Source organism: Schistocerca americana, chromosome 3, assembly GCF_021461395.2.
Source record: "Schistocerca americana isolate TAMUIC-IGC-003095 chromosome 3, iqSchAmer2.1, whole genome shotgun sequence".
NCBI lineage: Eukaryota > Metazoa > Arthropoda > Insecta > Orthoptera > Acrididae > Schistocerca > Schistocerca americana.
Window position 1 is genome coordinate 375,167,555 of NC_060121.1, and position 15,097 is coordinate 375,182,651.

A 15,097-nucleotide genomic window follows, 5' to 3' on the forward strand; every position below is an offset into this window, starting at 1 on the left:
TGGAGCGCCTCATGGAAATAGCAGGCAGATCAGGAAAGAATGCCAGTGTGCACTCAGTATGTTTGCTGGGGGTATTGTCCTAGATGTGGAGGAGGCTCTGCTGGTGGCGGTCAAGTGCACTGGGTGCAACTGGCTGCAAATCATGGCTCATGTCAGCACAAATGATGCCTACTGCTTGGATTGTGGGGCCATCCTCAGTTCCTACAGATGGATGGCTTATTTGGTGAAGACAGCAAGCAGAGCACGTGGGTGTAGGCTAAGCTCACTATTTGTAGCATAATACCCAGGGCCGATCTTGGTCCTCTCGTTTGGAGCAGAGTAGAAGAACTAAGTCAGAGGCTCAGACAATTTGGTGAATGTATTGCATGAGAATTTCTCAACCTCCGTTATCAGGTGAAGAGTTGTAGTGCTCCCCATAATAGGTCAGGCATGCACTACATGCAGGAAGAGGCTACTGGTGTAGCAGAGTGTGTGTGGTATGCACATTCTGGTTTCTTAGGTTAGAAGAATCCCCCCCTCGAGATAAGAGATGAGTTGCCCGCTAAAATCGAATATACCTCTGCCGAATTATTCCCAGAGAATGCTCATCCCCATAGATCAGAAATAGAAAAGAGTGATATGATATTAGCAAACTGCAGGAGCATCCATGGTAAGGTCCCAGAATTTGTATCTTTCATTGAATGGTATATTGCCCAGATAGTATCAGTAGCAGAAAGTTGGTTGAAACCAGAACTGAATAGCAACAAAATCGTAAATCCAAAATGGAAATTTATTATAAGTGTAGGTTAATCACCATTGGTGATGACACATTTATTGCAGTAAAGAATTTGATTATTATCGTGAGGTTGACTGATTGATTTTATCGGGGAAGTAAGCCCACTGCTGCCCGCACCGAAACAGGTTTTATTTTGCAGTATCGCTCCCTGTGTCTCTGGTAAAGCCAACCAAGCCTTTCAACAGTGCAAGGAGATCCTTAACCAGTGCTTTGCTAAACACAATTTCTTCAGGTCTGGTTGATCTGAATATTGTGTGTCATTTAATCTCCAATACCACACATTCAAAGGTCAAATGGAATGCGGTTTCCTCGCCCACAACACACATCCAACATTTGGGGTCTTCTTCTATTATCCCCATTGTATGTTCGTGCTTTTTGACATTCCCATGGCCTGTCAGTAGTCCAGCTAAGAGTTTCCTTTCTCTCCTGTTCAAGCCCGGGATTGAGAAACTTCTCTTAGAACATGGCTTTGGCATCAATACCTTGCCATGTTTTTGCTTTTGAACCTTAGCCCAATATTCTACACGCTGTGTCCTTGTCTAGCCTCATAGTTTTATTTTGATCATCATCTTGGTGATTGTCGGACACAGGTTCTGGTCCAATAAATGGTGTCACCCCTAACTTGGCCAACCTATCAGCTTGCGCATTGCCACTAATCCCTGAGTGACCAGGGACCCACAATAGGTTTACCCTAATGCTTTCCCCTAGCTCAACAAGGACTTTGTGGCATTCTGCCACAATCTTTAATCTTGTTGCAGAGGCTGCTTGACTGAATAAATGAAAATGCCATGACCTCTGTAGCACCTCCGCAAATTCTCCTCCACACACACCCTGATAGCAGATATTTCTGCTTGAAACACAGTGGCCATCTTTCCTAGAGAGACTGCACTCTCCAGCCTTGGCTGCAACCCGTATACACCGGCCCCGAAACCTTGGTCCATTTTTGAACCATCAGTGAACCAGACTATGTTCCCAGTACGGTGTCGAAATTCATTCTTGCGGAGCTCTCTACTTCCAATTACTACATTCAAAGACTTGTTGTTATATGCGGCCGGCATTTCCCCAACCAAACCTATGTCTACCTCACTCAGTATTTTAGTGGCTTACTAGCCATGTTACAAACCCACTACATAAACAGAGCTTCATCATAGATTCAAGAGAAATTGAAACCTAGCTGATAGAAAAAAGCTGAATGAAATGAAAATGAGTATAAAGAGAGCAATGAGATAAACGTTCAATGACTTTGAAAGTAAAATTTTGTCAACCTTTCTGACTACAAACCTTAAGTAACACGTATTGGTCTCAGTAAAGTCAGTGTGCGCTTCAAAATCGTCTATTCAGTCAGTTAATGACATTCAAGCAGAAAATTATAGAGAGAAAGTGGAACACTAAATTTGGTCTTCTGAAATTGTTTCAGTGTGGAAAATCATTGTATGGTCTCTCCTTCCAGTCATCACACATACTTTGAAATGGCAGATATTCAGATAAACAATCATGGAATAGAAAAACCACTACAATCACTTTGTAGTGGGAAGTCGTCAGGACCCAGATGAGATACCCTTAAGATTCTACAGAGATTATGCAAAAGAACTTGCTACCCTTCTAGCAGCAGTTTATCGTATATCTTTGGAGGAGCAAAGGGTACCTAGTGCCTGAAAAAAGCTCAGGTTGTACCAGTTTTCAAGGAGGATTGTAGGACAGATCTATATAATTATAGGCCTTATATCATTGACATTAATCTGCTATAGAATTATGGAATGCATTTTACGTTCATTTATTATGACGTTTTTGGAGAACAAAAATCTCCTGCATAAAAATAAACGACGACTCCATAAACATAGATCTTACAAAACTCAGCTCACTCTGTTCCTCTGTGGGATCCTGAGTGCCATAGACATCTGTGCTGAGATTGATGCCATCTTCCTCAACTTCAGGAAGGCATTTGATACTATTTCGCTCTGCTGTTTAGTGAAAAGAATATGAGCCTACCGAGTATTGGACCTCATTTGCCACTGGATTCTAGACTTCATTGTAGACGCAGCTCAATACTTTTAATGGACCAAAATCAACTGATGTCAAGGTAATTTCAGGTGTACCCTTAGGAAGTTTGTAAGGAGCATTACTGTAAAGAATGTGCATAAATAATCAATTAGAAAGTGTCAGAAGCTCTTAGAGACTGTTCACAGATGGTGCCTGTCTACAAGAAGGTAACAATGCCAGAAGACAGTAACGATTTGCAGATGGACTTAGAAGAGTATAGATGAATGGTGCAGAAACTGGCAGTTGGCCATGCACTAAAAGAAATGCAACACATTGCATGCACATAGGAAAAGAAATCCACTACAGTACAACTACACTATTGATGACAAATTGTTGGAAACAGGAACCACCGTAAAGTAACTGGGAGAGTGTATGCGGAGCACCTTAAGTGGAATGACCACATAAAAGAAATAATAGCAAAAGATGTGCCAGGCTGAGATTCGTAGAAAGGACCTTAAGGAAAAGTAATTCATCCACTAAAGAAGTGGCTTTACACGACACTTGTTTGAGTAATTCATGAGTATTGTTCTTCAATCTGGGACCTTTACCACGTAGGAGTGATAGAAAAGAGCAAAGATGCAATGACAGGTGGCACATTTTGTCATTGGAACATTTGAATGCTGGAGAACATTACATAGATGCTCAGCAAACTCCAGTGGCAGGATGCTGCAAGAGAGGCATTGTGCATTATGGAGGTTTACCATGAACCATGGACCTTGCAGTTGGTGAGGTGGTTTGCGTGCCTCAGTGATACAGATGGCCGTACCGTAGGTGAAACCACAACGGAGGGGTATCTGTTGAGTGGCTAGACAAACATGTGGTTCGTGACGAGGGGCAGCAGCCTTTTCAGTAGTTGCAGGGGCAATAGTCTGGATGATTGACTGATCTGGCCTTGTACAATTAACCAAAACTGCCTTGCTGTGCTGGTACTGCGAACGGCTGAAAGCAATGGGAAACTACAGCTGTAATTTTTCCTGAGGGCATGCATCTTTACTGTATGGTTAAATGATGGTGGCTTCCTCTTAGGTAAAATATTCCGAAGGTGAAATAGTCCCCCATTCAGATTTCCAGGCAGGGTTACTCAGGAGGACATCGTAATCGGGAGAAAGAAAACTGGCCTTCTACAGATCGGTGCATGGAATGTCAGATGCCTTAATTGAGCAAGTATGTTAGAAAATTTAAAAAGGGAAATGGATAGGCTAAAGTTATAGTGGGAATTAATGAAGTTCGGTGGCAGGAGGAACCTGACTTCTGATCATGTGAATAAAGGGTTATAAATACAAAATCAAATAGGGGTAATGCATGAGTAGGTTTAATAATGAATTTAAAAAAAAGTAGGAATGCGGCTAAGCTACTACAAACTGCATTGTGAACGAATTATTGTGGCCAAGATAGACACAAAGCCCACGCCTACTACAGTAGTACAAGTTTATATGCCAACTAGCTCCGCAGATGATGAAATGTATGATGAGATAAAAGAAATTATTCAGATAGTGAAGGGAGACAAAAATTTAATAGTCATGGGTGACTGGAATTCGATAGTAAGAAAAGGAGGAGAGGCAACATAATAGGTGAATATGGAATGGGGTTAAGGAATGAAAGAGGAAGCTGTCTGGTAGAATTTTGCACAGAGCATAACTTAATCATAGCTAACACTTGGTTCAAGAATCATAAAAGAATGTTGTATACATGGAAGAAGCCTGGAGATACTGGAAGGTGTCAGATAGATTATATAATGGTAAGGCAGAGATTTAGGAACCAGATTTTAAATTGTAAGACATTTCCAGGGGCAGATGTGGACTCTGACCACAATCTATTGGTTATGAACTGTAGATTGAAACTGAAGAAACTGCAAAAAGGTTGACATTTAAGGAGGGTGGGACCTGGATAAACTTAAAGAACCAGAGGTTGTAGAGTGTTTCAGAGAGAGCATTACCAAATGATTGACAAATACAGGGGACATAAATACAGCAGAAGAAGAATGGGTAGCTGTGGGAGATGAAATTGTGAAGGCCTCAGAGGATCAAGTAGATTAAAAGATGAGGGCTAGTAGAGATCCTTGGGTAACAGAAAAGGTATTGGATTTAATTGGTGAAAGGAGAAAATATATAAAATGCAGTAAATGAAGCAGGCAAAAAGGAATACAAACATCTCAAAAATGAGATCGACAGGAAGTGCAAAATGGCTAAGCAAGGATGGCTAGAGGACAAATGCAAGGATGTAGAGGCATATATCACTAGGGGTAAGAAACATACTGCCTACAGACAAATCAGAGAGACCTTTGGAGAAAAGAGACCCACCTGCGTGGATATCAAAAGGTCAGATGGAAAACCAGAAAGATGGAAGGAGAATATATAGGGTCTATGTAAGTGCGATCTACTTGAAGGCAATATTATGGAAATGGAATAGAACATAGATGAAGGTGAGATGGAAGATATTATACTGCGTGAAGAATTTGACAGAGCACTGAAAGACTTAAGTCAAAAAAAGGCCCAATGAATAGACAATACTTTATTAGAGCTACTGGTAGCTTTAGGAGAGCGAGCTAAGACAAAACTCTACCATCTGGTGAGCAAGATGTATGAGACAGGTGAAATACCCTCAGAACTTCAAGAAGAACATAACAATTCCAAACTCAAAGAAAGTGGGTGTCAATAGGTGCGAAAATTACGGAACTATCAGTTTAATAAGTCATGGCTGCAAAATACTAACACGAATTTTTTACAGATGAATGTAAAAACTGGTAGAAGCTGAACTTGGGAACGATCAGTTTTGATTCTGTTGAAATGTTGGAACACACACGGCAGTACTGACCCTACGACTATTTGAAAAGATAGATTAAGGAAAGGCAAACCTATATTTCTAGCACTTGTAGATGTGGAGAAAGCTTTTGACAATGTTTACAATGTTTACTGGAATACTCTCTTTGAAATTCTGAAGGTGGCAGGGCTAAAATACAGGGAGCGAAAGGCTGTTTACAATTTGTACAGAAACCCGATGGCAGTTATAAGAATTTAGGGGCACGAAAAGGAAGCAGTGGTTCAGAATGGAGTGAGACAGGGTTGTAGCCTCTCCCCGATGCTATTCAGTCTGTATATTGAGCAAACAGTAAAGGGAACATAAGAAAAATTCGGAGTAGGAATTAAAATCCATGGATAAGAAATAAAAATGTTCAGGTTTGTCGGTGGTATTGTAATTCTGTCAGAGACAGCAAAGGACCTGGAAGAGCAGTTGAATGAAATGGAAAGTGTCTTGAAAGGAGTATATAAGATGAACATCAACAAAAGCAAAACGAGGATAATGGAATGTAGTCGAATTAAATCGGGTGATGCTGAGGGAATTAGATTAGGAAATGAGACACTTTAAAGTAGTAGATGAATTTTGCTATTTGGGGAGCAAAATAACTGATGATGGTCGAAGTAGAGAGGATATAAAATATAGACTGGCAATGGCAGGTAAAGTGTTTCTGAAGAAGAGAAATTTGTTAACATCAGATATAAATTTAAGTGTCAGCAGCTGGTCACTGTGGCCAAGCGTTTCTAGGCGCTTCTGTCTGGAACCACGCTGCTGTTACAGTCGCAGGTTCGAATCCTGCCTCGGGCATGGATGTGCGTGATATCCTTAGGTTAGTTAGGTTTAAGTAGTTCTAAGTTCTAGGGGACTGATGACCACAGCTGTTAAGTCCCATAGTGCTTAGAGCCATTTGAACTGTTTTAAGTGTCAGGAAGTCTTTTCTGAAAGTATTTGTATGGAGTGTAGCCATGTATGGATGTGAAACATGGACAATAAATAGTTTAGACAAGAAGAGAATAGGAGCTTTCAAAATGTGGTGCTACAGAAGAATGCTGAAGGTTAGATAGGTAGATCACGTAACTAATGAAGAGGTACTGAATAGAATTTGGGAGAAAAGGAAATTGGGACACAACCTGACTAAAAGAAGGGACAGGTTGGTAGGACACATTATGAGGCACTAAGGGATCACCAATTTAGTATTGAAGGGAGTCGTGGAGGGTAAAAATCATACAGGTAGACCAAGAGATGAATACACTATGGAGATTCAGAAGGATGTCGGTTGCAGTAGTTACTTGGAGATGAAGAAACTTGCACAGGATAGAGTTGCGTGGAGAGCTGCCTCAAACCAGTCTCAGGACTGAAGAAAACTATTACTACTGATATTTTGAAAGAGTACTTTGTGGGAAGAGTCGAACAATGTATTATTTCCTACGACCATAACGAGAAATTAGTGTTAATACAGAGGCTTACAACCAACCATTCCACAAATGGAATAAGCAAGGGGGTTCAGTTAGTGGTCTAAAAGTACTCTCACCACACACCATTTGGTTGGTTTTGGAGTATCGATGTTGATGTTAAGTAAAAATTCTTAGTGTGTCTGGATGACTTCAGAAGGTGCTAACTCAGAATTTACATCCCTAGGTAGCACCTTCACCTGTACAGAATGCTGTTTACATACCAGATTAATTTGAATCCGCATAATGTACATCATGTTTAAGGTGATAATGTTTTGTCCAAAGACAGGCTTGGTCCCAAAACTAATTGCAGGCAAATAAAACATTCATGGGGTTACATTGTGAAATTATTTTCTTGGTGTTCTAATCAGTTACATAGTTCTCATTCATCATGACTGAACTAATTTACTGGATACATCTAAGACCAAAGAATAGAATCAATCATCATTTTATGGCTTCATGCATCGCATGTCTGTCCACCTCCGTTGCTGAGTGGTCATTGTGGCTGACTGCCACACTGAGAAACTGGGTTCAGTTCCCCATACTGCCAGGAATTTTTCCATGGTGGGAGGACAAAAATTAGTTCCACTTAGCCTCCTGACACCAAATGTAGAGCTACTTCAATGAGAAGTAGCGGCTAAGAGGTCTGTAACATCCAGGAGAATGATGTGTTGACCCCACACTGCATCTAAATTAATGAAGTCAGTGGCTGAGTATCACACAGCAGTCAGTTGGTCCCAATAGGCACACCTGAAGCCAGAACGGTGGATCTTAAACTTCTCCTTGTACCTTTGTCCCAATTACAGTCTATGTATCCCATGTGAAAAGTATGGTGTCTTACAGTGTCACTTTATATTCACTTTTTTAAAAAATAATACAAATACTCTTACTATTGTTCTTGAAGGTATTTTATACTCATACATTTCCTTTTTAACTAGCCAACAGCACCTGTCACTAAACCACAAAGGGGAAGAGGTCGAAAAGCTGCAGCTAATTCAAGATCAGTAGCTATGATGTCTGTACCCAGGAAAGTACGTACAAGGAATACTGTGTGTGAGCAGACACCTCAGCAGGAGCCCCCTTCACCAAACCCAGATGAAAGCATAGCCAAGAGCAGACCGAGAAGAAATGTCAAGGTGAGAACCATTGAAGCCGTAGTGTAGTAAATAATTGGTGCGTAAGACAAGCCCATTACATAATTTATGCTGCTCCTGTTGCCTGATGTACAGTTTAACTTAATATTCTTATGTAAATAGAGTAATAATATCCATTTATCATGTTTTAATGTGCTTCATGTCTCAGTGTGATGAATATTTGGGAAATTTTGGCATTTGCATGAAATGTCCATTAAGCATCACTTGGAATCACTTTGCATACTAGCCCTGCTATTAATTTCTACACATCCATTCAAGATGTATACTGAAAGAGAGTTAAATTATAGTGATATTTAGATGTTAAATATGTTGAACCTGTTATATTCGGAGACCTACAGTGATTGGATATTACTTAGAATGCTTGTGAAGTTTCGATACTTCATAACAAAATAGTTTCCAATAGCTGCTTCACAATGTGTGTCAACTAAATACACTGCTAAATTTTGTCCGATAGTATTTTCCCCCTTTCCTGTTTTGATGACACACTTCAAAATTTACAATGTTAGTTTGTTATTGGTATTCTGGGTTTGGTAAATCATTTGCCAGAAACAGATTTATATTTTTAAGAGCTTTGTTGCTTGCAGGTATCTGTACTTCAGACCTTCGATGACTCTACTGATGAATCACTAGCTACTCCAGATTCAGACAAGAAGAACGTAGTTATCTCAGAGACATCTGATTCGGAATTCTCCTGCAGGTGAGATGAATATTGCACATTTGCGTTCATAAGCTGAGGAATGGAGATCCACGGAACATCATAAGGAAAGGAAATGCCGAGGCATCATGACATGTGATCCAGTAATAGAGGGTATGCAGGAAAACCATTCATGGAGAATGGGTGGCTCTTACTGCGTGTACATCCTTCCACAGTGGCATACAGAGCATCAATATAAGATGCAAAGCTCTCAGCCCTCACATGGAAGTGTAAGATGTACAGATTCTCTATTTATTGTAGGTCAGACTATCCAGTGTGGTTTTCGGTTATGCCTCCCATTGATGAACGTGCATCCTCTGGAGGTCAGCAATAGTCCATGGTGGCTGTGTCACAGATGTAGACCTACAACATAAGAGTATACCATGCACTTTCAGTTCGATACAAATCCAGAAAGACTGTCTACTATATGCGCATTTTGCAAGTAGCTATCTGTCTGACCAGATGTGTATCCCTGTTCCATATGCATTATGAAAAAGGTATAAACATTCTTCTGTTGCACAGTTGTCATCCCTATAGACTACAGCTGTCAAGAGTATGCTCTGGAAACTTGTGCAACAGTTCAATGTAAAATAAAAAATTCATGTCAAACACTTAGTACGGAACATCACTTAACAAGAAATAATACTATGGTCCCAACAAAATACTTCATATAATTTTTTTTCTTTTAACATGAAATAAAAATTATCACGAAAAGATTTCACCTCTGATATAAACAAATATACCTGCGTTCTCAAATCTGTGACCATTTCTTTTTTATTTCTGCCTCCCCCACCCCACTCACCAAACAAAGTAAACGCTGGTTTCTACTTCTCCTATGTTATTGCTTGTCCATGGATACTGCCATTATCAACACACTGAAGTCAGTTTACAAATTATATGGGAGAGTTGAACTTTGCAAATGTGTGTCTGAATTAGTGAATTTTGTGTCATAATCATTTTGTGGCTTTTTGTTTTTAAATGTAGGTATTCTTAATTTATTTTATTATACACAATGGCTGAGAAATCGGGAAGCGACCAACCCGCTATTTCACTTAGAATTTAGATGGCGCTTCTTAAGGCAGCTGATGAAAAATGGAGGTCTAAAACAGAAATCTTAATTAGAGTGTCGTTATTAAATCTGTACTATCAATGGCAATTAAAAATAAATTTCAAATTAGAACAATATTTGAGAGCAGTATGTTTCGAACCAGAGAGAGAACACATGGTAACAGTTACACAAAGAATAGACTCTGTTGTTTATTTGGTCCAGGCCTGCTAGGGTTCCCTTACAAGGCCTTAATTAATGTAAACAATGGTATCAATAAAAGGAATGGCATTGTTGAATGTTGCTTGCAATGGAGCTAACAAAGCTACAAAGAAAAGTCTTATTTCATGTTTCAGTCTTCAGATCATCTTCAAGTATCTTACAGTTATTTACAACAGCTTCTATGTGATAGATGGTAACATGATGTAAAATGAAACATAAAAGCCATCCTGTGCCACCTATTATTCTTCAGCTGCTGTTTTTGTCTGATTCCACATTTTTATCTGTAGACGTTCTACATATTGGATCAGTTTACCACTGTCTGCCCTTAAATCTCTGAGGAAAAGGTAGTGTTATTAGGATGTAATGTCGATAAGCCCTCTATTGTTGTAGGGACCAGTTTAAAACCGTGGAGTTTTAAAATGAAAGAAAATCACTGTACTAGTCAAATGTACAGTGAACAAAAAAATGTAGATGGTGACTACTGTGTTCACCAATTGGACACACTTGTTGAATAAGTAATATTTGTGAGAGAAATGTAAAGATGCAATTATTGTTGATAGTTATCAGTCACACAATCTGTTGGTTATGAACTGTAAATTAAAACTGAAGAAACTGCAAAAAAGTGGGATTTTAGGAGTTGGGACCTGGATAAACTGAAAGAACCAGAGGTTGTACAGAGTTTCAGGGAGAGCATAAGGGAACAACTGACAGGAATGGGGGAAAGAAATACAGTAGAAGAGGAATGGGTAGCTCTGAGGGATGAAGTAGTGAAGGCAACAGAGGATCAAGTAGGTAAAAAGACAAGGGCTAGTAGAAATCCTTAGCTAACAGAAGAAATATTGAATTTAATTGACGAAAGGAGAAAATATAAAAATGCAGTAAATGAAGCAGGCAAAAAGGAATACAAACGTCTCAAATATTAGATCCACAGGAAGTGCAAAATGGCTAAGTAGGGATGGCTAGACGACAAATATAAGGATATAGAGGCTTATCTCACTAGGGGTAAGATAGATACTGCCTACAGGAAAATTAGAGAGACCTTTGGAGAAAAGAGAGCCACTTGTAGGAAAATCAAGAGCTCAGATGGAGACCCAGTTCTAAGCAAAGAAGGGAAAGCAGAAAGGTGCATGGAGTATATAGAGGGTCTATACAAGGGCGATGTACTGGAGGACAATATTATGGAAATGGAAGAGGATGTAGATGCAGATGGGAGATACGATACTGCGTGAAGAGTTTGACAGAGCACTGAAAGACCTGAGTCGACACAAGGCCATGGGAGTAGACATTACATTAGAACTACTGATGGCCTTGGGAGAGCCAGTCCTGACAAAACTTTACCATCTGGTGAGCAAGATGTGTGAGACAGGCGAAATACCCTCAGACTTCAAGAAGAATATAATAATTCCAATCCCAAAGAAAGCAGGTGTTGACAGATGTGAAAATTACCGAACTATCAGTTTAATAAGTCCCAGCTGCCAAATACTAACGCGTATTCTTTACAGACGAATGGAAAAACTGGTAGAAGCCGACCTTGGGGAAGATCAGTTGGGATTCCGTAGAAATGTTGGAACACGTGAGGCAATACTGACCTTACGACTTATCTTAGAAGAAAGATTAAGGAAAGGCAAACCTACGTTTCTAGCATTTGTAGACTTAAAGAAGGCTTTGGACAATGTTGATTGAAATACTCTCTTTCAAATTCTAAAGGTGGCAGGGGTAAAATACAGGGAACGAAAGGCTATTTACAATTTGTACAGAAACCAGATGGCAGTTGTAAGGGGTGAGGGATATGAAAGGGAAGCGGTGGTTGGGAAGGGAGTGAGACAGGGTTGTAGCCTCTCCCCGATGTTATTCAATATGTATATTGAGCAAGCAGTAAAGGAAACAAAAGAAAAATTCAGAGTAGGTATTAAAATCCATGGAGATGAAATAAAAACTTTGAGGTTCGCCGATGACATTGTAATTCTGTCAGAGACAGCAAAGGACTTGGAAGAGCAGTTGAATGGAATGGACAGTGTCTTGAAAGGAGGATATAAGATGAGCATTAACAAAAGCAAAACGAGGATAATGGAATGTAGTCGAATTAAGTCAGGTGTTGCTGAGGGAATTAGATTAGGAAATGAGACACTTTAAGTAGGAGTTTTGCTATTTGGGGAGTGAAATAACTGATGATGGTCGAAGTAGAGAGGATATAAAATGTAGACTGGCAATGGCAAGGAAAGCATTTCTGAAGAAGAGAAGTTTGTTAACATCGAATATAGATTTAAGTGTCAGGAAGCCGTTTCTGAAACTATTTGTATGGAGTGTAGCCATGTATGAAAGTGAAACATGGTCGATAAATAGTTTGGACAAGAAGAGAATAGAAGCTTTCGAAATGTGGTGCTACATAAGTATGCTGAAGATTAGATGGATAGATCACATAACTAATGAGGAGGTATTGAATAGAATTGGGAAGAAGAGGAGTTTGTGGCACAACTTGACAAGAAGGGACCAGTTCGTAGGACGTGTTCTTAGGCATCAGGGGATCACAAATTTAGCATTGGAGGGCAGCGTGGAGGGTAAAAGTTGTAGAGGGAGACCAAGAGATGAATACGCTAAGCAGATTCAGAAGGATGTAGGTTGCAGTAAGTACCGGGAGATGAAGAGGCTCACACAGGATAGAGTAGCGTGGAGAGCTGCTTCAAACCACTCTCAGGACTGAAGACTACAACAACAACCCATCAGCCACACATTGGTATTAATAGCAAAAAGCTTATATTTTGTCTCCAAACACAAGTGCTCTGTAAACATGTAATCAGTTTATTAGATGCTTTACATTTTTTGCATTCTCTGTGGAATATTGTCATGTCAAAGACAATTGAAAATTGTTTTCACCATGCAGGATTCTCCAAAGAATCGGATTATTTGGTGCTGCAAGAATTGGTGGATATTGAAACTGAGCTGACGCTGGTGAAACGTATATAACTGTCCCATGTTGCCAATGATAAATTTGGTGCAGTCTCTGATGGTGTGGTTACAGTTCCAGTTAAAACTGTTGAAGACACTGGGGATCATTCTGAACTCAAAAATTCATGTTGCTGTAGATGATAGTAGTGATTGTGTTGAATATGACAATAAAGTCAATATTGCAGTTCCTATCCCTGCCAAGCAGCTATTTATGTGTGCACTTGAATGGCGAAAAAACTAAACTGTGGTCACTGTGCTCATTCCCGGTCAACTGTTTCCAGGCAGACATGTAAGCTGGAATGTCTGTTCTGTACATAAGAAGTTGTCAGGATGCCCAATGGATATTATGTCTTCAATTACCAGTTGCAGTTCAATAAAACATTAAATTAATACTCTGGTCAAGCAACTAACGTATGGCATATAATGATATATTTATTTCAATGTCTAAAAACCAACAAAAATAAGAATGAAAAAGTGATGTTCAATTCTACACTGAAAGAATTTTTTAACGTATCCGATAGTATTCCACTAGCTGAGCTCAGGTGGCTGTAAGTGGCCAAAAAAAGTCCTGCATGCACAGTATTCGTACAGTTGGGCGGATTGGAACAGTCTGGTGTAAAAAGATAATTGGTTTTATTAAGCTTTCACAGACAGCTGCAATAAAGTACATAATTCTGATTTAATTTGCTCATTATCACCACTTGTAACATTATTCGTAGACATATGCTTGCTGATGCAGCAAGAAATGAACAACTTTCAGACAGCTTTACATTATGTAACAAAGCACTAATACATTCTCAAAAAACAGTTTCGTTAAGACATATTTATAATGAAATAAAAGATTAATAGTAGCTTCTTATTCCATTTGTGTGTGTGTGTGTATGTGTGTGTGTGTGTGTGTGTGTGTGTGTGTGTGTGTGTGTTATGACAGCATAATTCACATTAATTGCAGAGCTGTGGGGGGGGGGGGGGGGGTTTCATGTATAGATTTTGGCTGCGTCCTGATGTAAATTTGAGCTTTATTTATTTATTTGTGTGTGTGTGTATCATACATTTGTTTCCACTTTATCCATTCTAGTTTGCAACTGAAGTTGTAAAAATTCGTTCTTTATGCACAAGAGTCTGTTAAGTAGATTAAAAAAGTATTTACTGCTATGTTACAGTGATGGTGATGATGACGCAAGTGATTCAGACGAGTTCACGATGCAGAAAACAACAAGATCAAAGAAACAGTCTAAAGTGGACCGGGAAGTTCAGAAAGTGCAAGAAAAATTCAAGAAATTGGGGAAGTGATTTGATGACGAGCTAATTAAGAAGCATATCCCATTTTATTACAGATTTTTCATTAAAAATATTTAATGAATCGACATTATTTTAAGGAGCCAATGATTTGCAGCTTTTATATTTGACTGGAACTTGTAGTTTAAACAAACTGATGTACAGCTATTGTGGCACATCATGATTGTTCAAAAGTGTTTGATTAATGTTTTCTATTTGCAGCATTTTCTAAATGTAAAATGGTTTTCAAAGTAAATATTTTTGCTGGATGCAGAGTTGTTATTGTATTCCATGTATGTGTTAGATACGGACTGTTTGGTGTTGTAAATACATGCTTCCCAAGGAAAGAAGTCCTTTGCAATTAAGGTATTTAAATGGGAAATTGCCACAAGTATGGTCAAAGAAGAAGGTGAAGATGAAGAAGAAGAAGAAGAAAAACGATGATGATGATGATGATGATGATGATTGGGGGGAAAAGGAAAAAAGTGCAATTAGTAGACCACAGGGGACAGTCAGCTTTTATTCTGCTTGAGTCCTTACTGTAAGATCCAGAGAGTAACAATATTGTGCTAGGGAAATAATGAGCAGCTAACTTTGTGTGATCTCCAAGAGAGAGAGAGAGAGATACTTTCTGGAAGTATGGAGCCTCAAGGCCTGATAACAAACAGTCTGGTCACAACAACATGAAGGCTATAC

General features: G+C 39.3%; 1 protein-coding gene across 1 annotated transcript in view; it reads left to right on the plus strand.

Moving 5' to 3' along the window:
* Positions 1-14,642, plus strand: part of LOC124607058 (condensin complex subunit 3) — a 186,449-nt gene extending 171,807 nt beyond the window's left edge. The window contains exons 22-24 of the mRNA XM_047139234.1: positions 8,001-8,198; positions 8,801-8,913; positions 14,287-14,642. Of these exons, the coding sequence (XP_046995190.1) occupies positions 8,001-8,198; positions 8,801-8,913; positions 14,287-14,416 (441 nt within the window). The 3' untranslated portion in view covers positions 14,417-14,642. The remainder of the gene's footprint in view (positions 1-8,000; positions 8,199-8,800; positions 8,914-14,286) is intronic.
* Positions 14,643-15,097: the final 455 nt, after the last annotated feature.